The 26309-nt window shown below is 37.4% G+C and overlaps 1 protein-coding gene across 2 annotated transcripts; it reads right to left on the bottom strand.

Annotated features, from left to right (window-relative positions):
- Positions 1 to 647: 647 nt before the first annotated feature.
- On the bottom strand, positions 648 to 23336 carry SEPSECS (Sep (O-phosphoserine) tRNA:Sec (selenocysteine) tRNA synthase). 2 transcript variants are annotated; one of them, XM_062492691.1, is made up of 11 exons: positions 23223 to 23336; positions 21772 to 21926; positions 19451 to 19569; positions 19204 to 19362; positions 18509 to 18662; positions 14939 to 15041; positions 12687 to 12816; positions 12469 to 12560; positions 5291 to 5384; positions 4585 to 4675; positions 648 to 3449 (listed from the first exon to the last, which is right to left on the bottom strand). In XM_062492691.1, exons 1-11 carry the CDS (start codon positions 23334 to 23336, stop codon positions 3200 to 3202), a joined length of 1461 nt encoding a protein of 486 aa, XP_062348675.1. In that variant the 3' UTR covers positions 648 to 3199. The 2 variants fall into 2 exon arrangements, with proteins under 2 accessions (XP_062348675.1, XP_062348676.1); XM_062492692.1 differs by lacking the exon at positions 23223 to 23336 and adding an exon at positions 20716 to 20922 and having other exon boundaries at positions 21772 to 21908.
- Between the last annotated feature and the right edge of the window lie 2973 nt (positions 23337 to 26309).

Below are 26309 nucleotides of genomic sequence, written 5' to 3' on the forward strand. Positions count from 1 at the left end.
GTGATTCAGATGGCAGCAAGCTGAGCAGTCCCTGTCTACCCATGCACCCTAACTACGTGCTGGGACCTAGATGATGGAGAAAGGTAACTACATAAATAGTAGCTGTGAGACAGCCCTGCTACATGGGCATCTCTTCTTGGTGTTTCTACTAAGGATTCCTGCTCTATGAACCCTGAGTGTGTTCTGAAGCCCAGGTATTCTTTCCAGATGTCTCCCTCATAACGTAGAAGTAGGCAGCAAGTTGGCTCTTACAGATTTTTGAGCCATGCAAAAGTCTTTAGAGCTATGTGTACATAAAGATTAGAAAAAGGGCTACAAATTAATTAAAAAGCTTTTCTACTTCACTGTACAATCTTAGAAAGATCTTCACAGAAGGCAAATACTGCTAATGTATTTGTTATTTGTTTTACACTGCACAGTTTGATATATGCCCATGCCACTGCCATCTTTCACAGCACTGCTTTTAGTGGGTGAGAGCTGCCACAGCCATGAAATCTCCCTGTAACTGTTATACAAAGGAAATGAAACCTCTGCTCATGGGTATATGCTCCAGTGTTATCTCACTACTTTATTATAGACATTACTGAATAAAAAATACTTTTTATCCTCTACTGAATCTCCTGTTTCAAATATGCTGTAAAGAACCATGTCTCCTCCATTTACTCCTCCCTCCATTTATTTGGAAGGATATTGCCATTTGAATTACTTAAAATTGCCTTACAATCATGTGACATAATAGAATGGTTCTGTCTCTAAAAAAAATACTATTAATTAAAATTAAAGACATTTATGGGGATAAAGCAAGCAAACAAAACTGAAAACTGCTACAAAAGCTTATCAAAGCAATATAACATGAATACTTAGGTCAAGAGTTTATACATTGTGGTGGGACACATTTCTCAAAATATTTTAGATTTTCTCACTTCAGGTGGCAATCTGTGAACTTGAATGACATAAATTAAATTTTATATTTGTTTATAATTAAAGCCATCACCTTATTCTTTTTAATAAAAAGGTTTAAGAAGTAAAAATCAAAAACTACTTAGGCCTATGAACTCTTGTTCAGAGCTTTGTTGAAATTTTCAGCTTTGATTGCAAATGGGAAACACTCCAAAGACAGAAAAAAACATTAATCGAGGAAGCAGTTCAATCCATGTTAGAAGTGACTGAATTACTTTCAGGAGACAATTTATCATGAGACCAAAAAAAAGGTAGAAATGTCTTCCTCTCAGAGAAGGCAAGTGCTGTTTTCTTTATTCAGAATCAGGATACTACACATTGACATGCTTATTTTAGCTGCTATCACACATCTCCCTAAACTCTTGTAGCGACAGTGCTAACATTCACATTCTGTGACTGGTCACCTAAATCAATAATTTACACTAATTCAGACAATATCAAAAACCAGGAAGAAAGGTATCACTAAGGCCTGATGGTTTTCACCGGCTGCTCCAATATACAGAATACTGAGGCAGTAAGCTGCAGAGATGTGGCTCCAAAGTTTGTGGAAGTCTTACAGACTGGAAAAACTGAGATACAGCATGCTCTCATTAAAAAAAAAAAAAAAAAAAAAAAAAAAAAAAAAAAAAAGGAAGGGAGGGGAAAGAGAGAGAGAGAGAAACCTGATGTGTCTCCCAGGATGTGTTTGTACAGCAGATAACAATGGTGACTGCAGTCTGGGGAGCTGTACCTGCACAAGCTTGAATCAATCTAACACATAACTCCAGCAATAACAGCGTGGAAGCAGCAGTTCAACTTAAGCTGAAGATACAATGAACCTCATTAATTGAGAGCACCTTCATTATGATTAGCACATTATTAACTCCCACATACTAGCATCAGCTCTTGCATGAATTCATTTGAATGTGCTGGACAGACAATCTCTCAAAGGCACCACTATTTTGATTATGTGATTTACAGAGGACTCTGAAGGATACATGTCTCAGACCCCACCCAATAAAGTGACCAAAACATTACCTGACATTTAGAACTCATTAATTGTGTTATCCTGAACAACACTACATTACAGACAAAGAAAATGTCTTTGAACATTATGCTTACTTTGAACAGTAAATTACATAGAAGCTATGTACAAATGTAGTAACCACATTTAAGAATAACTACACATTTTGCAACCTGCAGCATTGTCACTCCAGTGATATGGAACCTTTGTTTGAGGAACAGACTCAGAATCTATTGTTTGCTTAATGAATTCAAATCAACAACTGCACACATCCACAGAAGCAACACTGCCAATGGCAAGAGACAACAAAAATGGAAGTATATAAATTTCAACAACAGACTGAAAATGCCAAAATACTCTCAGGTCTTACTGGCTCTTAAAACTGATGTGTTAGTGCTACAAGGCATTCCCCCTTTTCAGTGAGTTTTTGATCTGATTACCCTATGAAATGAGAAGAACAAAAATTAAAAAAAAAAAAAAAAAAAAAACCAAAGCCAAAACCCCCAGTGACTGTACTTCTTCAAAAGCCCTGACTTTCAGTATTAAAGCTCCTTTGGGCTGCTGAACTATGCAAACGTTTTCAAGAGCTGAGTACTGACAGGATGTGAAGTACTCTAGGCTCCTCTTTGCCACTGGAGGCTGACTGGTTCTAGGTAGATCATGACAGGTGAGAACACCTGAAAAACATTACTATTCCAACTCTGTCATTTACTCATGCAGTTTGAACACTGTATTTATTAAGTGCTATCCCAACATTTGCAAAAAGCTTTTAAAAGAAATTAAAAGTGACACAGTCACTGATGAAAAACAAGTATTTTGAGAGCAGAGAAATATGTTGCTTGGATGGTCTATACCTAGGAGGGAATTCAGTCACCACCACAGCCAATACTGTTAAACAAAACATGTGAATAAACATACTGTGATTTAGTAAACAAAGAGCCACACACAGATTGAAAGGCAAACTCTAGATCTCTGTGAACATAAAGCTGTACTTGGCAGATAGTAACTGCATTTCATATATTGCAAAAAACTTGAGTCTGGTCCTTTGTTCTTGGAGTAAGTATAACCTAAGTTCTTAAAGCTGAATTCCACCCAAATTTTTATTATTGTTTTCAGTAACAAGAATATAAGATCAAGGATAAATTTCTGCACTGCAGATGCACAGTCCTAACCCAGTACAAAACTGACATGCTTCTGACAAAACCTTATCTTCCTGTGTTACTAAATTTGTATCTTCTAGTCTTCAAGTTGTTCTGCGTCTGTATTAACATCACTTATTTCATTTATACTTTTTTCTTGCTTTGCTTCTTTTCTAAAAGTCTTCAAACACTTGTCAAGTCTTTTTAGGAATACATCAACATCTTGCTTTTTAATTCCAATTGCTGAGGCAGCATTGAGGTACGCACAAGGATAGTCATTTGCATGTGACATAAACCCTTTAAAAGTGTAGTTATTCACAGTTTGTACAGACCCACAGGGAACAACTCTGAAACAAACAAACAAACAAAATCATGAATTAGTTAAAAGATGCCTTGACATTGTATGTGGTACCCTAGGCTGAACACAAACAAATTCCTAATTAAGTAGGGAGTTGCTATTCCTTCCACTGATGCTCAGCACCAGCATAACTTAAGATCTGTTGAAAACAGGTCAAACAGCATATACTACAAAAGAATTAGTTACATAACAAAAGGGAAAACCTGAAACCTTCACATCAGCAAAGAACTGGAGTTTTAACTCCAAAAATTTCAACTCTTGAACAATTTCAGCCAAAGATGGTTAAAATTACAGGGCCAGCCAAGGTTAGGACAGGCAAATTAGAAAGAGTATCTAACCACAGTACATATAGATTTACTGCCATTCATCTGTGCAGGAAGTTCATAATAGTCCAAGCTAATGAAGCATACCTTCTGACGTGGAAACATTCATCTCTCCTACAAAAAAATAACATTAAGTCTATAGCAGAAGTTAGCATGGCAGCAGTAATATTCAGATTAAGGAATGCTGCCAAAACAAATTTTAAATCATTCTCTTCCTCTAAAAGGCTTAAACCAAAATAATTAAAAATTATTTGGCTTGCATTTCATTGTAACAGTATCTCTAAGAATTAATTCAGCTCAAACTGGCTCATGCTATAGATTTTTGATTTTTTAAATTCTTTGTTAACACAGTTACAGAAAGCAGAATTTTTTTTTCCATTTGACAAAAAGCTATGTAGGATATTAAAAGCTTATTCCCTTAACATCCAGCGTAACCATATTGTGCTGCAACAAACAAAACAAAGATCTTCCATTGTAGCTTACATCTAAACTGTAAGATCAGATAACATCTGGAAACTAAATTAAATCAAGGGATACTAGGGAATAATGGCACTAAATTAAATGGGCATAGATTACCTATTTAGGTTATCAAAGCAGACATAGAAAGCCTCACTGCTAACTCAGGCAAGGAGACATTACTACTCTATAACAGTCATGAAGAAGGGTGATTCTCTAACTCATTATTGTTAGACTTCCTCCTGTAATCATGACACAAGTGGTATAAATTCACAGGATTTCATATAATATATGCTAATACACCCCCTCTACTCCACCAATTTTTTTAATTTACAGTATCCTTACCTTGCTCCAGAAACTTGTCTTGTGAAAAGCATAGATCCAAGCTGGGTAACAGCAGCATCATTAGTTTCATCCAGATTCTTCAGTGACATGGCTAAAGTAACATAAGGTCAGATTAAAACTGCTACAAAGCTGCTTTTTTTCCAAAGAACCACCACAAATGACAAGTTGCTTTTCAACAGCAACAGGCTAGCCAAATATATGTGCTCACATACAAAGAAAAAAAAAAAGAACATGGCATTTAATAATTGTTAATTTTTCCACAAGTTGTCATAGATTACTTCCTTGTTTAGACTGCATGCAGATTTTGCACAGGTGGGCAGTATTATTTTGGTGTTCAGCAGAACTTTTGGTTAGAAAAAATACTTTGAGTAGGAATTCCATAATTTCTTTTACAACATTAAGACGATGAGTAATTATACCTTAATTTACTTTTAAATCTACTTTTTATGAAGTATTACTACATGCTAACAACTTCAGCCTGTCTTTAATTCATTTCTGTCAAATGAATATGTTGGACAGGAGAAAAATAAGGGGTCCACATTATTACACTACTTTTATTGTATATTACCTTATTGGTAACCTTATTGAATTATTATTCAATTTAGTAGAGTGTAGTGATGTTTAATAAATAGGAATGGTATGTGTAAATGCATTATGAATCCACAGTATATTGCATTTTTTTTTAAGTTAAAACCCCGACAATTACCTAAGGAAATGGGGTTATGTGGTGTGTCTAACAGTCTCTCATTGTGGTTATCTGCCAGCTTCTTCAGTTCACTTGAAAGATATGAAAACATCTCCTGAAAAAAAGATGCAATATTTTTGTTATTAGCTATCAAACAGAGAAAATAGCACTTATTTCACAAAATTGTTATGTCTCCATTACACCCTACAGATGCTCAGCTGATTCTCTTTTCATGTGTACCAAGTAAGTGGATCAGACAATTCTCTGAAATAATTCTATAAAGGAACAGCTCCATTTCCTGAACACTGTTCTTATCTCTCAAGCTGATGCAGAAGTCTCTATCTAGTCTAATATATGTGCTTGGGATGTCATTCATTCTCTCTGCGGCCCTAAACCTACGGAGGTAAAAACTCCTGAAGAGATTTTCACTGCCCTATCAGGTCTTACCTCACCCTACTTTTCAGGAGCCTTCCATGCCCGAGCCCCCTAAGTCACTGAGAACTGTTACCTTCACAAATGGCAACCTTTTGGCAAACAGCCCCTTACTTTTTTGTCTTCTCTCCCTTAATATATTCCAGACTAAAAGCAGTATATTTTGTTACCATGTATCACACAATCACATTTCCCCCTAGTGCAGAGACTTGTTTTTCTGGATGACAATAAAAGTCCAGTCTCTTAGAGAGGCTGTAAGTATGCATTTGACTGCATTTCATTTCACACAATATATGCTCTCCTGAATACTCAGCTCTGTTGAGCAGTCTGTCCTTTTCCTAGGACCCCCCTCCTGTTCAAATTGACTAAAAGAATTAAATACCTGAATTTCTGCTATCACTTAATTGGATTGCACCTTTACTGTGAAAGTGTCGTAAGACTGAGATTCATAAATACTTTGGCTCAGATAAAAGTCACACTGCACATGAAAGGCTGCTTCTCTTACTTCATCTCTATTTTATAACCTCCCTCTTCCCCAATAGTAATCTATGATAATTTCTCATGCTCTTCCTCAGTTTATTATATTCTTCTTCAGATATCAGTTCAAAACACTTATGGACAGAGTGACAATAAATACCACTCTTCTTACTGTAAGCTTTAGCTTTTTTACTATTCTTTTTAATGCTTAGTCTCTCACAAAAACTAGCAAAACCATACAGACACTGGGTAGCCTTCTTTAAAAATATTAAACACCAGGCTTCTCCTCTTTCAGGCCATAAAAATTTTCCTGCTTATCTGCTTAAGTGTGACTGTCTGTTTAAGCATCCTCATCAATTTCTGGACCTGACAAGTGATTTTGCTTTCTTTAAACAGAATTACCTCTTCTGTTTGTAGACAAGCATCCTGCTTTGACCTTGACAGATATAAATTACAGCTTGTGATCAAAATTATGCCTTTGAACAGAACCTCCCCAAGGTCTTATGAAACCAAATGAGCTTTGTGGTACCTAAGTTAGAAAAATGTTACAGCTGCTTTTTTCTTGAACCACCGCAGGAAACCTTGCCTCCCTTCATGAGTGACTAAATGAACACAGCTCCCCACCTGTACTTCTAATACCACAGAACAAATTCAGATGGAGAGAAAAAAGTACCCTGTTACTGCCTAAATGAATTAGGCTATTGAAACAACTATCCACAAAAACATAAATCTTCTGAATTACTTGAAAAAACACATAAAATTTGGGAGGTATCTATGTTTAATTATCAGAACCTGAAATCTGTGAAAAATCATTCTTATTTCTCGCAAATAAAGTGATTGTACGGTTTCATTTCAGAGTTTATTTATGGTTCACACACAGAAGCTGAATAATATTTATGTTTCAAATGTTCAGCGACTTCTTCCTTTCCTCCAGTCCCTCAATGTGTATAAGCATATTATTAATTTCTTACTTTCCATAATAAGCATCACTAATGTACTAGCCCTTTTATTAGTATTTATTTTGGAATACAATTAATAAATTAATTTTTGCTCCCTCTGCTGGCTATTTACTTATAAAACAGAACCAAAATATTATAGAAATAAAAATAATTTGTGCCTACTCTGGAGATATTATTGGTGAAAACCGTACTGAGAAAAATATACTGAAACAAGACCAACTTACAACACACAAAAATTGTTTGTATCTAGGAAATTCTCTGATAAATCTCTTACAGTATTACTGAGAGGACTGCTGAAAGGAATACTGGAAGTATTACTGAAAGTTGGTATAAAAAGTTACCCACTGCACAAATATATTAAATTTAATTAAATCTATTAAATGAAATTAGGCTACTAGATGAGCCTTTACATACATAGGATTTCATTAAACCAAAGAAGAATAGAAAGATAGTAAAAAAATCCAAGTATGTATTTTCATCAGTTTGACTAAAGCTACTTGAACACAAATTCAAAAGTTTCCTTTTTTTTTATGAAAAACTGTATTTTGCATCTTTCCATTGGAAGCCCTCTAGATATTTTATAGTTTCAGAAGTTTGTTGCAAAATAGATTAACTGCCTTTTGAAAAAAGGGATTAAAGCAATATTTTTGTGAGGTCAAATCTATAACCAACCTCCATTATAAAATATTTCTCTTATATGGAAAATTTATAAGCACCCTAAGCAATTATATATAATCGAGGTCTTACAAAATAGATTTTCTCTAGCAGGCACTCAAGTTTTCTCCCATGAAGCCAACTATTATGCTAAAGATCCACTGAACAATGCAAGCACTAAATGTCAGTTACGTTTCATTATTTAAAACACTCTTTCACCTTAGAAACTTATCACAAATCTTCATTTGGCTAGACAAATGAATACTAAACTATGTGGAAATGTCTTTCACTTCTGGTGCTTTGAGCATCTGAGCCAACAAAACACCTTAAAAACCAAAGAACAAGTCAACAACACTTTCTACATCAAACAGGCCAAACAACTCAATTGTTTGGATGAATCAGTCTACTTTCACATACATATACAAAAATATTCTCAAGAAGTGTTGTAACAATCATTAAAAATATTTCAATCATACTATATTTGCACTATAAAACTATTTTTAATAGAACCTACAACTAGTATGGGTGACTGTTCATTTGTTGCTCCACTGTGATAGGCACTGTTGTTGCAAAAGAGAGTAACAAGAGATAAACAAGTAAGGAAAAGGCCAGTAACTCCAGAGCAAAAGAAGATGGGGGTACTGAATAAGCCATCAATCCCATTATCAGCTGACAAAGAAGCAACTGACAAAGGCCAGAAAAGTTTTTGTGCAGGGTTGAAACTATCCTAGCTGGCTCTAACCACCCAGCTTACTCACACTCTGAGTCTGTAACACTCTGCCTTCCCCACTGTGTCACTTGGATCTGAAAAGACGACCTGTCCTCAGGGACTGGCCACAGAGCTGCCCATGGTGCAGAAGAGGACACTGCACAAGAGCCATTTCACAGCCTCTCCACCCTAGACACCGGCTTCCAGCTCTCCTGTGCTTGCCTGAGACTGATCTGGCCCCATCTTACTTTGCCACAACAGCTGTTTTATAATGCAACCATCACAGCCTCTCGTGTTCCGTGCCTCAGAAGGACCAGCTGCCTCTGAGCTGGGATCTGACCAGACCGCTTGGTGCACCACAGCTTCCAGCAGAGGAGCTGCAGTGCTGAGCATGGAGGACCCAGGAGGCTCAGCTTCTTGAAATGCAGCCAAACACATGACAAACTATACTTGTATGTGTGTGACACCTGCACATACCACACACCCTCCCAGGCAGATTCTCTTTCATTGCAGGTATTTTGTTATGGGTTTATACTAGAAAGTTTTAAAAATATGAAATTAACTACAGAAACTTTAAATCATTATATCATCTGTATCTAACATGTAATCTAAGAGAAAGTGTCAAGTAAGCCTTGCTAATCTGATTTGGTAACACTAACATTCACTTTTTTAAGGGTCTTTCTTAACAACAGCAAACACATACTCTCTTCAGCACTTGTGAGACCTTGAGTTCAGGCTCCGTGACCCATACTTCTCCAAAAAAGGCTCTAAGTATGGAGGCCTCTCTGAAATTTCCATTTGTGCTTGGTACTTGTTTAATTACACACCACCATTTAAAACTGCATTTAAACTAATTTGCCTCCAGCTCCTCTGAAGTTTGAATATGGTTACATATACTTTGCTGCAGAAACCCCCCCCAGTCTCCGACCTGCATCAGGAGGGGGAAACAGAACAAACCATTCTTCAGTGCAATATAAAACCATGAATGTGCATTACAACAATACTGTGCATGAGGAAAATCCTGAAATATTCTCATATCTGACATGCTACATGACATGTAACAAGCTGACTAGGAAAAAAAGAGGAGTAACAAATGTCTATCTTGCTTTGAGAATAGCTGATCGTTTTACATTTTTAATATCCCTCATTAAATGGCTCTCCTTCCATCATAAGAACAGCATCACAAATTTGAACTGTACAAATAATTTATTCCAATCAGAATTCCATCAATGATAACTCATGACACATAAACCCAGTATTATACCAAACTGTAAACCCAACCAATTTCCTCCTGGTCTGTATGATTTTAAATATTTTATATACATACTCCATAAGGATATAAAAATAACTCCAGTTTTACTCTCAGAAAGTAAGCAGACAGATGGATACCAATATAAAAAGCTCTATCACATCCCACAGTAACACAGAAATGCATTTAAGAAAATGAGAATTATCTTAATTGTTAAGTCCAATGAGGAAATCCACAAATGCTGTAAACAAAACCATCACCTCTTGAATAATAATGGTATAATAATTAGTTAAGTGGATTAAGAGGACCATATTGGATAATAGCAGGTATTAAACCTGGCCTGTAGGGTTCTGAATGTAGGGTTCTTGCTCTCCATGAAAATTGAGATGACAATTAAGCCTGTTGTTTATGCCATTACACAGTGCAACAGCTATATTTACTTCACGTGGCCTGGTTTAGACACACATGTATATATGAAAATAGCAACTTTTATGACCTAGAATAGTAAAATATAGGACATAACATAACCTGTACTGCGGCATCAAAAGTTGCTATAAAAACACAACCTTTACATAAAGTTCTTTAAAAGCAAAGGTATTGACAAATTTGACTATGGACCAGCTGTTATCTGCATTGCAAAAGAACCTAGAATTGCCTGCTGAGATCAGAAAACCAGTGTTCTAACCATCACATACACGTACAAAAAGGAATTCTGAAAAGTCAGTACTCCATCATATCCCTACATGTAATCTCATACTCTTGGACAATTGCACATTCCACAATTCCCAGCTTGTCAAAAAAATCCCACTCTATGTACGTGCTTCTCTCCCTCGTATATTCTCTTTCCTTCCTGTATGAAATAGCTGATCTGTGTAAAAGAAAAAACGGTCAGATTATTTTGTTCCTTGCTTGTGCAAGACTAATCTCTTCTCAGTAATATTCTGGTCTTTCTGGCCTAAGATCAAATAAGCCAAAGTAACACCCACACCAGTGAGGATCAGGTAAAAAGAGAAATAAAAGTAAAACACCTGAAGTTTTTTATAGCTGATTTTTTTTTCTGTGAGTAGGTGCAGCTGCACCAATATAGAAAGGAGTACTCAATGTCAAGCTATAAATAGTTCCTGCTGGAAGCTTAATAGCTCTGCTTCCTCAGAGCACAGGCAATAAACTATCACTATTGCATTTTTACAATTCAGGAATGAACAGATTTAAGCAAAAATGTTTCTATTTCTATAGCAAATCCAATAAAAGTAACATATTTATGCCATATATGAGGCTGTGTTTATAGAGTATACTCACATTTGAAATAAAAATACCTGAAGTTGTAAAAATATAATACTGTATTCACTTTAGAAATCTACTTCCAAGAAAATTAGATGACTCTAAGTATACAACTATTCATTAAGACATTTATAAAATAATTATTATATATAAACTTGGACAATATATCTCATGCTCTTTATATATCTGCTACTGGTAGAAAGGTAACAGCAAAATCAGCTTTGTAAAAAAACAGTAAATTCACTTGAAATTCTTTTGGACATAAAAGTAAAGGGGAAAAAATACAATTTGCTTTTAATGAAAACACAAAACATAAATGGCAATACATACAACAGTCCAGAATAAAATGTTGCAGTAGAGGCAAAAGTGGTAACTGCTTTCAGTGTTTCACAAGCTGTTTTCACTTTAGTTGCACAGATCACTTCTTAGTCATTGTAAGGGTGCTAAGTTGGTTTTCTATAGTCTAGCTATTCCTGTGGGATCTCAGTTCCAGTACAGAATTTATGGATGCCTCTATAAGAAGCTAGAAATAAGTCACAGCATCCAGAACTACTGCTCTGCCACATAATCAGGGGCAGCAAGCTGTAAGCAAGAAACAACTGGAATATAGTTTTCAAATAAAATAATGCAACAGATAATGCATAGCTTAAAATTATTAATTTAATAGTACTTAATTCACAGCATTTCCTTCTACAATGCCTCTATAAAAAGAATCTTCTGTATTACTACATAAAGAGAGAAAAATCAGGCATGTATTAATTCCAGAATTAAGGATAACTCAAGATATATAAATTCCAACATGACAGCCACTGGATTTTTGTGCAAGTGCAATTATACCCAACTTAAAACCCATAGCCTGTGAAAAGCTAAGAAGCAACTCAGCTGTCCATCTAGAAGAATAACTAAAATTACAGTATCTTTCTCTTTTTGTGGCAATGCACAGTATTTATTACCCAAACAGAAGTTTTAATTCTCCAGAGAATGTAGCACACAAACATTTAATTAAGCACTATCAGCACAAACACAATAGGGACAAAAAACAAAGAGTACAGACTCTGGGTTACTCTGAGTGTGTAATCTCCTGTCCTGGAAGCAGTGTGACCATGATATAACAGTACAGTACTTCTCCATTCAAGTTTTTGTGGAAAAATTCTACCATATTAGTCACATTTAGGAACAACAAATACTAATACTGGACAAGACAGTACAGGCCCTCCGTATAGCCTCCCAGTTTGAACAAACAACATGGAAATCATGCTTACACTATTTAGACAAGAAGTAATGATATCATACTGACTTTCCAGATTCAGAGCTCTGAGCTCGGAATTAAGTTCAATGGCTTTCTAGAGAGAAACTGGAATTACCACACAAAGCAGTTTTGCAACAAGACTTTGTTAACAGCTGACTTCAAGAAAATACTGCTTGCCAAGAAGCTTACCTTTCTCTCTTTCAGTAACTTTTTGTAGCCACTAGTTCCCAGAGACAGAAGTGTAATGAGGACATCTAAAGAAGGAGATGCAGATGCTCTTCCTAAAAAAAAAAATTAAAAAAATTGCAGATTAAAGTTGCAAAAATAAATTTCATGTGAAAGAAAGCTGATAATCGAGTTTTCTACAGTTATTCTATATGGCTGAAATCAGCCCATGAACTAGTTACCTGGATACATTTTGCTGATCTCCTGAATGAAGGACTCATTGAAGCCAGCAATAATAGCACCACCTACTGGAACCATAAAATTTTTGTCCAAGCTCTGAACAAAAGCATCTATTCTGCCAACTCGAGAACCCTTTATCAAAAAGGACAAAAAATAAAAGCCACAGCATACATTAGAAAAAAAGGAAATGAGATAGCATCATAATTATATAAAAGTGTAGCTAAAATAAATATAATTACTGAAACTCACAGATACTACATTTGTGATCAAAACATAAAAATCACAGTACTACCTCTTTTAGCACTGCTTACTATTAGTACCATTGTACTAACACAGTACCTTACAAATTTCCATTTTGCTGTGATTTAAAATACTTATTTTAGTTCCTGCAAGTCTACATATAGGTCCTTTTCAGCAACAACAAAAAAGAAACCCTTCAAAATTTAATGGGAGTTATACAGCTAAAACTGTTCAATGCCAAACAGTTTTTACAACTCTCACAATAAAAGGCTACAAGTTAATGCTTCATTAGCAAAGCTTTTTTCAATACATATATAAAATCGTATTAAAAAAGACCAGGCTTATTTCAGCATTCCTCCTTCTAAGGCTGTTTAGGCTGTTTTCAAAATCAAGATTCAAGTAATTTCTTATAGCAGTTATCCCCCATCCTTATACCTAACCATTGCTATTTTCAAAGGGCAAAATGTGGATTCTGCAGTACACCTTCAATTTGAGTAGTATGTAACTGTGAACTGTACAATTAAAAAGTATGCAGTATAAGAGAACCAAATACATATCTTTTTAAGACTACATACTAAATGTAAGAAGTAGAAACAGAGTTAATACCTATGGCAAACAGACGGGAAAAAAGCAGAGCCAATTAAACATCATTTATTAGTTCTGTATTTTGACAGCTTAGGGAACAGGAGATAGAAGAACAGTCCAAGTTTGTCAGTTTTTTGTTGGGAACATGAATGCCAGCAGCTACCATTTGATTCAATTGACAGGAGACCACCAGAGGAAAAGCACAACGTGAAATGGTCTCAAAAGCTTTTTCCTGAGGTACTCTTGCAAGTTGTATTCACACTGTGCTCAGCATGTACATATTCCTAAGTATTCATTAATAACTACTTTCTCATAAACAGAAAATTTTCTACCACAAATAATAAATTTTGTAAAAAAATGTAAAAGAAATCAGAGCTCAAATGTATACATTTGCATAAGCAAGGAACAAAGAACCTATCAAGTCTAGAAAAAACACAGAAACAAACATGGCAAAATTCTATTTGTAGCACTATAGTCTGAAATGTTTATTATCAGAACATTCCACAGCCTCACTCATGTTAGCTTCTCACTAAACTTGAGCAAGCTAAATACAATAAACATGTACTAAGTACATTACAAATAAAGCATATACCATTTTCTACTTCATAAATTCCCTCAGTTTTTCAAGATTTAGAAATGCCAACATGATACTCTTTCACAACTGTACATTAAAGCTGGTCTCTGTCCTGTTAGCAATGTCTTAGTATTCAGAAAAAAAGATGACCAGGATATTTTAAATTACTAATAGTTCAGGATCCTCTGGATCCTATTAAAATATAACCCCCCATTCTTTTGAATAGGTAACAGAAAAGAGAATATTGAAGAACAATGCATATACAATACAATGAGGAAAAATGCAAGAATTCTGTTTCATTACTGATCTTAGATAACAAGCAACATCCTTTTCAAACTAAACAGCAACTGAGATTAATTTTTTTGAACATAACAATGAACTTAAACCAGCTTCCTCAACCATTCTCTGTGCCAACAATATTTTAACAGTGACAACTTCTATCAAGTGCAGAATCCTTGCTGTAGAATCCTGCACCTTCATTTAAAAATCTGTAACTCATTCTGTTGAAGGCTTAATTTTTATTAAGGTATGATCCATTATGTCACTTTTAGTCAACAAATTTAGGAAATATTTTGAAAAAGCTTAATAAGGATACTTTTCCATTATAAAGAGACATGAACATACACAAAACCTAAATAAATTTAGAGTTATATAAAAAACGCATAATAGAAATAACTATTATGCCTAAATTCCATTTCTGTCTGTTGTGCTTTCCCAGAAAATTGTTCAAGTATCAGACATACATGGGATTACTCTCCAAGTTATGAAGCATCTGATAAAATTTGCTAGGTTGTCTACAATCACAGATTTACTTATACTTGTTAAAAAATATTACTGGAAATACACAGCTCCTACCTGCTGGATAAGATGCATACATTTTGAAGATTGAACTCCATAGGCATTGTTGACAATATGTGGAATGCCATAATTAGCACAAATCACAGCCAGCTCCTCCAGCCTGTGAGCATAAAATTCTAATTTAGAGAAGCATTGATTACTGTATCTTATCTTACAGGTCAGACCATTAAAAGACTGACAGGTCTACAACAGAGTCAGAAAGAGAAAAGTAACCTTTTTTTATTAGTACCTCAAGGCATTATTTACCATCTTAAGCTATAAATGTTAAGATGAAAATTCTATTGGCTTTTACACATATTGCAAATTGTTAATCTAGTCTGAGATTTTTCTTGCTTCACTTAAAGTTTTGTCTAGACATCAGTTAACATATCCCAAGCTATTCTTTAGATGCAAGCTTTTCTGTTGTTGTTTTTGCTTTACCGTTAACTAACAGAGCTTTAGCTAATCACTTTTATTTATTTATTCTAATATTCAATGTGAAAACAGTCTGTAGTAGTTTCAAGTGTCTTGGGAATCAAAAGCATTCTGTAACACGAAGTTTTTACATGGTTCTGTTTATTTCGAAGAACTAGTATTTAGATTTTTTGGCAGGAATATTACTTGCATGTTTCAGATAAACTGATTATGAGAAAAGAAACTGCTTAAAGGAATGGAGAGCCCTAAAATGTCTGAATATGGACATCAATTAATTGAAAATTTGTTCAGCTACTTACTCTTCACTTGCCTTTAGTACCCCTGAAATCACAGTAAGCTCAACCTGGATTGATGAATCAGTCAAATTAAGATTTATGTGAGCACAGTGAGACAATTTTAAGTAAGATCCTTCAGCATTTTAAACATACATATATGCAGTACCCTTTTCTGAAGCACTCCAAGCATGCTATATTATAAAAAAAAAAAAATTACTCAACATTTTCCCCAAACTTTTGAATCTATTTTAGAAATGGAATATATTAGAAAAAATTAGGCAACATAAAATAATTTTAAGTGATGATAAAAGTAATATTATCTTAAAAAAAAAATCAGGAAGCTCTACCTCCAGTGCATTTTTACTCTATCTTCTTCTGTACAGTCTCTCACTGTAATTTACTGACACACATATAAAAATGTGACGAGAGTATGAAAACATTTTCCAAGAGGTGACATTCCTTTGCATTCTATTTCTACTACATTGTCTAGAGTTGTGCTGCATTGCAAAATTCTGCTGCAAGTGTGTGTCGTATTAAATTTTCCAAACATAAATCCGTAGGAAATCAGCATCACCATTATTATCCTTAAAAAAATCAAAAGCGCCTTAAGATTAGGAAACACCAGTAATATAATGCACATACTGATTTTCTACAATCAAGATATTTGTCAGGAGATGCATTTCCAATAATTTTTCACATTTATCAACACAGAATCAGAAAATATTCTGAGTTGGAAGGGACCCACAAGGATCATCACAGCAAACTCCTGGCCCTGCACAGCATAATCACCAAGAGTCCCACCCTGTGCCTGAGAGCATTGTCCAAATACTTCTTGAACTCTGTCAGGCTTGGGGCTGTGACCACTTCCCTGGGGAGACTGTTCCAGTGCCCAACCACTCTGGGTGAGGAGCCTTTTCCCAATATCCAACCTAAACCTCTCCTAGCTCAGCCTCAGCCCATTCCATTGGGTCCTGTCACTGTCACCACAGAACAGAGATCAGTGCCTGCCCCTCCTCTTCCCCTTAATGAGAAAGTTGTAACTGCAATGATGCCCTCAGTCTCCTCCAGAGTGAACAGACCAAGAGACCTCAGTTGCTCATGTGGCTTCCCCACACTAACAGAATACTTGAGGAAACAATATGCAGGGCAAAGTTTTTGCCTTCTGATCTGCTGGTTCTTAATCAGTTGCATTCTTCACCTTCTAGAGAGACTCAAAGGGAACATAGTTTCCTTCTTACAGGCTTCTTTTCAAGTGCAGGCAGAGAATTTCACCAAACTAGAAACACAGAGGGTATACAGCTATGTATGTTCACCCTTCTCACCTTCTGAAAATTAAAGGAGCAATCACCCATCTTCTAGAAGTATGGAAAACAAAAAAGTTTTTTTTCTTAAAAATATTCTATTGAACAATTAGATCCATTTTGCAATACAGAATGGAAATGCTACAGTTTGAAGAGAATGTATTGTATGCAAGGGAAGCAAACAATGCACAGCACCTGTATGTATCCACACTGGCTTCCAAGGCCTAGAATGCAGCATTGAAAGTGCTACTAATCATGTCATAAAAAAAAAAGCATTAACATAAGTTGGCTACTGAAGTTCTTACTAGTCACAAATAGAGAAATATTTCCCAATTTATTCTTCCTTTCTTTTTCTCCTGTTTGTTAACGTTCATGAAAAGAAAGCTTTGTTCTTTTTTTCTACTACTGAAAGTAAAAAGATTCCGAATTCTGCTAAATCCATAAACCAACTGAAAAGGACACTTTCCCTTTGGTTCTCTTAAATACAGTCGTTTTAGAAACACCTTAAAGCACAAGCAGGTAGAATACTGAGAAAAAGGGCTTGTACACCTAGAGAATTACTCCCACTAAGTTAAACAGTACTTCAAAGGAAAGCCATAGGTACAGCAGCCATAAAACTACTTAAAATTTTAAAATACAACCACAACAACTAAATACAACTTTACAAATGCAGATATTTAAAGACAGACGTTTAAAATTGCATCCTTCAGAAATGCTGTCGGTTTTCCTTCCTATAGGAACATGAAAGTTATGGCCTTCAACAGATGACAGTTTCTTTTAAACAGAAAGCACGTTCAAATCTTCCTACAGTTGTGGTATATCATAACATAGTGCCACTACCTAATAATTCATCTCTTTGTTGTAGAGGACAAAACAATCGCAGCATGTCAAAAAGAGGAAGCAGGTAAGGAGAAGATTCATTTACCCAAGCTATAAAACAGACCATTCAGTTTTGATAGCTGTGATTTAAGTTAGCCAATAAATCTGCAAGTCAGCTTCAAGCAATATTTGTAGTATTCTGACAGAATTATATGGTTTTAACTCCCATCTTTCCCTCTAGCAACTAGGTTAACCTATGATGAATACTGGGGCTTTTTTTTTAAGGTAGGAGATGAGAGTGAAATGTATTTTTACTTGCCACATTTCAGAGTCAATAACATTTCTTTCCTATGCTTGTGGAGGAGAAGTGTAAAAAAGGCAACAGTAACATCAAGACACGGCATTAGCTAGGGAGCTACATTTCCTGGATTATGTTTCCATGAGAGTCTAGTTCTATTATTTCCATGAAATTTTAAGAAAACCATTAGCAAAATGACATTAATTTCACAAGAGAGCAACATTAACCTCACTTACGTAACATAAGAAAAACTTTCTGTGTAACTCTCACTTTTTAAATATACTTTTCTGGAAGGGGATTAAAGAACCTTTACTGATTTGTTTGCAGAAGCAATTCTAGGAAGATGGATGGTCAAAACACAGAGGTGTTGGTTGGTTGGGTTTTGTTGTTGTTGGGAGGTGGGGAGGATGTTTATTTGTTTTAACAATAAAAAATAACAGTTCTTACAAAGACTGTTTACCTATCAGGTACCCTTGGAGCAAAGCAAGATGTCGTAGAATGCACACAAAGAATATTTTCAGCACCAAGAGCCTTGATTTTGGCCTCCACTGCTTCAAGGTCTGTCCGTAGCTCATCACCTTCTAATACATTTTCTATCACCAAAGGCTCAAAACCTGACCAAAAAAGCGAGAACTGAATGTAACTCAACAAGTCTCTGACTAATTGTGGAGTTTACTTGCAGTATACATTTGAAAAACACTTCACGCTACTATTGTTTTAATAGAGCCTAACAGAAAAGACTGTGCAAATCAGACAGATTGTCACCTTCTGATCACAATTCCTAGGACACAAGTTTTTGCATAAATTTGAGAGATTTTAACCATGAGCTTTGGTTTTATATAATTCTAAGGACAGTAAATAAGGCTTCTTATTCCAAGGGTGAACTGTAACTTCCTTAGTATTGTGTTCTCACTTAACTCCTTTATACATCTCTGTACCACTGCACACACCCACATTTTGCATGGCATTAGAAAGACAGCATGCATATTTTAATTACATGTTGGAAATCAGGAGTGGCACAAATAGAGCAGAACTACCACACATTAGGCCTTTTTTTGTATCTTACTACAAGGCTATGAATTGATCACTCTGATGACAGTGTGCGTTCTTCCAACAGATACGAAACCTCCATTTGTCAATCAGTTACCTTCTTACCTGCAGTTATCATTGATTTAAAGCAAGATTTCTGGTCTATACGTGGCCAGATAATGTACTTTGCTTTTGGTCTCTTGTGCCTCAATGTTAAAAAACACAGAGTTAGACTCATGCCTGTTGCCATAGGAACCACAAAGCAACTGGTCACTGTCCGGACACCTGCACATAAAGAGCAAGTCAGAAATTAACACGAAGAATCCATGATGTAACTTCACAAACAAGTGAGATATTTCAAATATATACCTACCAGCCAGTTTTATAACATCCAGAACTACTGAATTAGTAAGCTTGTTCAAAAGGCTTGAACCTGCAGCTTTAGGCTGTACTGCAGAAATATCACCTGACCTTCCAATTCCATGGATCAATCTAAACAAAAGAAGTTGAAAACACACATCAAGTTGTTTCACATTGCAAAGCTATAATTGTTGCTGACTGAAGATAATTTAATTTGATAAACAATTGTGGAAAATTTTGCACCCAATGCTACATCAATATCTGCCACAATCAATTAAATTTTAGCAAACTACACATATTTGTATGAAATTTTGGGTTTTTTTTTAAACAGTAGATGAACAATGCTCCTGCATACAAGTAAAAACTATGAGAAGACCCATAGCAGCAATACCTTTAGCATCTGGCAGGTTTCCTTTTAAGTGCACCTCAGCACTTCTTGGTGTTTGCCGAAATAGCATTATAAATGCTGACACGTTCAGACACACAACCAAGGAAAACAAAAATTAGTTGTCTGTAGTGTAGTGTAATATAGCCATAGTGTTATTATAGATACTCCCTTGACAAATGCTTCATCTCCATAAAGCAAGGAAATAATATATACAAAGCCATACATATCTATATATACACATATATATGTATCGCTCTGCCCATCTTGTACATCTTCACTTCATCTATCATTTTACTGTGCAATGTTATCTGTCATGGAATACTATGTCTCTCTGTATTCTGTTTATAAATGATGGATATAAAATGCATTTATAAATATTGAGCATTATTTAGTTCAGGAGTGGAGGATCCTGAAGTAATTTGTAAAATACAAGCTTACAGAACTAACTTTACCCATGGCTGAAATGCAGCAGCTGCTCAAGCAAGCTAATAACAGTATATGCCTACTTATGGCTTTAATTCCATTTTTGTCTTGGCAACAGAATAAAATGCAGTCCAATGAGTATGTGGCAGTCAGAACTTCTTGGAGCATGGTTTTACAGCTTAAATGTATTCTCCTGTTTCAAGTTCTAAGTAGAAATCAACAAACACTTGATAATTAATTGAAACTTACATATAATCCTTACTCCACCTAAAATATTTTCTTCCCTCATTCCTGCTATGCTCTCAATAGCTGTCTCATGTCTATACTTTTTATTTTGTGCACATATGTACTGCTTCCTAAGAAGTAATCCTCTGTAAGACTGACCCTTTATTAAGCTAAAAGGAGAGACAGTTTAAAGACTATCTCCTGATACCTCCATCACTCCCAAAGTCACCTGTAAAACTTACTGCAGAAAGAAGTGGAGGACACCTTGCTTTTGCTGACACTCACAGGAGAAGCGAGATGCCAGGTGACAGAGCTGCATTGGAACAACAATAGTGAAGGCCAGTTCAGGCTCCCTCTGGCCAGAAGCCAGGCACTCTTTCTCCAGCACTGTCCAAAAGCAGAACTTCCTCAGATATCCTCCCCTCCCATGCATATCCTAGTCTAGAGAGCTGTACACAAAAATAAAAAAGCCAAAATGATGCATTACTGGATTTCACCATGAATTTTTCATGGTACTGCAGTGCTTATGAAAGCCATCAAGCCTAAGTAACTCAACCCCCACATGGTAAAACTTACTAAATTTCTGGCCTCTAATATGTTTTTGTGTTTATATTTCAAGGAGAAACATCCTGGAACTTTCACTTTGTTTCACTCCTGTTGGATAAAACATCACAGCAAGGTACTCCACATAGAACTCCACACACACATATGAAAACATACATTCATAAGGAAATTAACACAGAGCCTCTAAAATTATTGCATCCAACATAGCCATTAAGTAAGTGTCAGAAGGGCTACAAGCTAATAAAAGCTCTTTTAGAGATCTCATTGCTTCATATAAAATCTATTACAGGTGAATGGGGGTTTCATCTGCCTATCAACAAATATAATAAAATACAAACAGCTGTTCACTATCAATGTTCAATATCATGTAACTACAATGTACAGTAGTTTTAGAAATATACAGATAAAAACCTGTACCTTGTTTAAAAGGCATGTAAAGCACAGATTATTTTAAAACAGTAAGATCTCTGTTTCCCTTGTAGAGGATGACTCAACTTCAGCTTCTACAAATTCAGCATACAGGACATAATCCTGACAAAACATTTTTGTTTCAAGGCTTTCTAATGAGTTATTAATGAAAATTTAATCCAGAAGGCTGTATCAATTCAATTATTGCATTATATTATTTTTCTCAAATGCTACCAAGGTCTTAGCTAAACAAAGCCACAATAAAATATGCCATTGGAAAGCATTAATAATAAACCTGAATAATTCAAATAGTAAATAATTTGTACCTGTAATGCCTTCGGGCAACAAGTCCTGACACCACTCTTCCTTCCCTCTCACCAACACCACAGTTTCCCAGGAAGTTATTGCTATCCATTATAGCAAGTTCATGAAGAAACAATTCAATGGTGCTTTCATCCCATCCATCTTCAGGACATTTCCCCTTAATAGCAATAATAATAATAAAATATGAAACTTGGAAATTAAGAACAAACAAAACTTTATGCAACTTGTTTGATTATTGTTACCCTTCTTTCTCATGCTAAGCAGCAGCTTGTATTACCATTGCTTTCTTCTAAACTATCTAATGTTAACAACCCACATTCAGAGAAAAGTTAAATAGCAATTTTCCCGTATATTAAAATAATCAGGATATTTTTTACCTTCAAGTGTTCTCTATGGTACACACAAAACCACTGCAGGGCATACATATTAATTACTCTCTAAAAGATGATAGATTATTTGATGTATTCTCTAGGCATAATGTAGACAAGAACTCAACAATGAAAACTGCACAAAAGGGAAGATACTCAGGTATTAGAGAACCAAAAACATGAGCAGAAGGGAAATAGAGTTTTAATGTAATACATCTTCCTACCTACACATTTTCCTTCCTAGTTTTTGTCTAATAGGGAAGAAAACCATTTCCAAAATATGTCAAAACCTGCAGCCAGAAACGTGTTCTTTCTTGTGCTCTTTACTGAATTAGCAATTGCATTCACCTTTGCAAACTGCAGGCAAGATTCTCAAAGGACACGGACCCATAAAACCATGAAGATTTTGTATAGGTCCACAGGCTTTTTCACATGGCCCAGTAACAAAACAGCCAATTCAATAAATCGAATTAGCTTCTGAACTGCGGTATCAAAGTTAAGTTGGAAACAGCAGACGATAAGACTGAGGATGCTCAAGAACCAAAACATCTGCTAATTCATTCACAGGGAGTTTTATACACTGGAGGTAATAAAATACATTGTTTTGACACCTTACAAAGCATCACTTTTTACCTCACGTAACAATGTGCTAATATTTCACCGCTTTTAAACCTTTATTTAACTGTTCGCTGTTTCTCTGCAAATGCACAACCCAGGGCAGTAATTTCCTTTTCTTCTCAAACGCGGCCTTTCGCTCTGGGGCTCCGCCAGGTCCGCGCCACGACGGCAGCGGCTGTCCCGAGCCGCCGGCCGGCCGGAGGCTCTGCCAGAGGGCAGAGTCCGTGAGCCCCGGCCGGCCTGCGCGGGGCCGCCGCGGCCCTGCCCGCCTGCCCGGCCCGGGGGCTTTCCGCCGCACCCAGCTGCTCGGAGGGGCGGCTCGGGGCCGCTCTGCCCGCTCGGACCCCGGTGCGCGGAGGGGAGAGCGCTGCCCCACAGAGAACAGTGGTGCACGGAGAGCGGGCTGCCGGGGACTGCGCCCCGCTCGGCCCCCAGTGCGCAGGGGCGAGAGGCGGCGGCTCCATTACCTGCTCCAGCAGCGCCCGCAGGCGCAGCTCGTGCGCGCGGCGGCCCTGCGCCCCCTGGCGCACATAGGCCGCCGTCACCAGCCGCTCGCTGCAGCCCTGGTTCTCCGCGTTCATGGCCGGGCCGCGCCGCTCCCGGAGTCGCCCCCGCCTCTCCCCCTCCGCTCCGACCGGCCCGGTGTGGACCGGGCACTTCCCGCCGGGAAGGGGCGGGCAGGGGCGGAGCGGCGCGCGCGGAGCTCTGGGGCCCGGCCCCGCCCCGCCCCGCCTCCAGGTCCGCGCAGCGGGCAGAGCTCCGCGGGGCCGCCCCCGCCGGGCCCTTCCCGCCCGCTGGGCTGCGCTGGGCTTCCCCCGGGGCAGGCACGGGGCCTCAGAGGAGCGGGTCGGAGCTTGGGGAGTGCCGGTGGCGGCGTCCCGCCGTCAGAGGCTGGGAAGGGCCTGTTCGTGGGCTGGTTCTCCTTGCCCGCAGAGTTGAGCATTAGGCTGTTGAGAACAGCAGCTGCTGCCGTCAGGGCGAGGGCATTCTTTGCTCCTCGGAGTGTCTGTGGACACAGGTGCCTGTGGGACGTTCTCCAGGGAATAGCAGCAGCCTGCTAGGGTTGGGGACTTGGCCCAAAACTGCATCACAGGGACAAGGACAGCGAGACCTTTTTTTTGTTTGTTTGTTTGTTTTTTTTTTAAACACAACTTTAGGAAAAACAGTTACGCCAACAGGAGGTCTGGGTCAGGCTTTGCACCTTTGCTAGGAACTGCCAGTAAAGCCTCAGCAGGTGGAAGGAAGCTTCCTTGGAGCTCGGGCACCCGGCCGCAGTCGCTGTCCTTTGCCACGGGGACCGGCAGGTTTCCACTTGCCTCCTTGAAATAACTAGTAGGGAGCGTAAGCAAATTGAAGAGGCGCGTTAAGTACGCAGTGTGTTTGTTCCCATGTTTAATTATAACCAGTCTGTACCTGGTCAACTGAATCTGTTAATGAAATCTTACCTGATTCTTCTGTTTTACAGTTTTAAACTCAGGCGGCTTATTGGCGTGTGAAGTGTACGTAGCGACCGTCCCGCTTCTGTAAGTTTAGTTAGCCTGATTAGGATCTTTTGGGCGTTTTGACAGAGTAATCTTTTGATTACCTGTTTGAATTGTTGGCTCATACTATAATTAACACAGTTACTTAGCTCTTGGAGCAGAAGAGAGCTCTACAAGTTAGACTGTTCCCCTTCGCGGTCCCCGCAGTCACCTGCGTTGCTGGATGTTGTGTTGCTCAAGCTGCTTTATGAACGCGGAGCAGCTGCTCCTCCTGGTCTGTATCACAGGAGGGCGCTCACCTAAAGCAATAAGCGCACGATTGTCTGTGTATTCCCCTTTTTTCCTCCTGTTTCTCCTAATCCAGTGTTTCGACATAGTGCTCAAATACATATAAGCGGATGACAAAGTCTGCTCTGTTGGTTAGAAGGATAGGGACAAAAGCTTTAGCGTAAGGAAAATGGCCCGGCTTATTTACGTCATGTAATTATTAGTAATTTTAATCCAGGTGGCTAATTGAAGAGTATTAGCTATTTGGAATTAAAATTAATGGTTTGTTAATTACACTGATGGTAGTGTTTTGTTGTTTTGGTTTTTTTTAATTATCAGCTTTCGTGGTGTTTGAGCTATGCACTGCTGAAAAGTGAGGCAATGTAAAGGCTTTGTTAGCTCAAGACCTGAGAGCAAGTTACAGAATTCTTATTGAAACAGATGAAAACTATCAGTTATCTGCATGTAGAAATACAGTAACATATGTAGATGAAAGCATAAACCAGGAAAAAAATAGGGTTTTTACTATTTTTTGCAGTGAGGCTGGTGAGACACTGGAACAGAGTGCCTGCAGAAGTTGTGAATGCCCTGTTTCTGCAAGTGTATAAGACCAGGTACAGTGGAGGTCTGACTGACCTGCTTTAGTGGAAGGTTTGTCTTTAGTGGAAGGTCTTTGTCCACAGCAGGGGAATTGGAAATAGGTGATTTTTAAGGTCCCTTCCAACCTAGGCCTTTCTATAAAATAACTAATGAGTTTTCTTGTTTATTTTTTTTCAAAAGAATGAATTCTCAATCTTTGTAGAAGCTTGTGAATTGACGGTTCAATGGAACATTATTGAAACAGGCACAACTTACTTGTAGCCAAATGGAGGTGCAGTATTACTTAACAGTCTGCTGGGAAAAGTGTCAGACTTCTCCCTTTTAGTCTGATCTTTTTGTTTGCTTCACAGAGAAATGTCCATATAATTTTCTGTACAGAAAATTAGACCCAGTTGCTGTAACCTCCATTTATGTGTTTACTAGACATCAAATAAATATTTATCTGGAGTCACAGTTGACAGAGTTCACCTTTAATAGAAAGAAATAGGAACAGAAGTACAAGAGTGAACAGATTTTATCAAATGTTACAGGTGTTAGTAGTTACATAACTAAATGACACTCAGCTTAATTCTGAAGTCCACTTGCTGACAGGCAACTCTATACAAAACAAACACAGGTCCAGCATTTCAGCAAGGTTATATTTTGTCAGTAATAATGAAAAGTGATTTTTTTTCACTATGCAATTGGATTATACGCATGTTGAATTCTTATACCATGCTCTTAGCTATGAGAATGAATAATATAATTACTACATATTACTTTTACTATTTTTAGCTGAGAACTGATTTGCTCCCAGTATAACCCTTAATCCCAGTTCTATGCAAGTATTTAATGCACATATCTTTCTCCCCTATTTCACCGAAATTTGAGGAAATCCCTTTTTCTATAGACTGGATTGGGAGAAACATTCAGGCTGAAATTTGATGCAGTATGTTGGAGTTATACTCCAGATGACAACGCATGGATAGTGGGAGAACATGGAAATCATGGCACTGTATTCATAGTATTTTCTCTTACACTATTTTTAGGCTTCGTTTTGGAAATTACCGTGACCGAACGATGTTGTTCAAAGTTTGGGGAGGGCAGAGCAGCAGGCTATGGCAAGTGGTGGCTAGGAGGCAAGCCTGGTCCAGGTGTAGCACTAAGGCGAGTTTCAGGGATGTTTTTGTTCAGCGCTCGTCTCCCGAGGGCTCGCTGGCGCAGAGA

This window comes from Cinclus cinclus, chromosome 5 (assembly GCF_963662255.1).
Source record: "Cinclus cinclus chromosome 5, bCinCin1.1, whole genome shotgun sequence".
NCBI classification, from domain to species: Eukaryota; Metazoa; Chordata; class Aves; order Passeriformes; family Cinclidae; genus Cinclus; species Cinclus cinclus.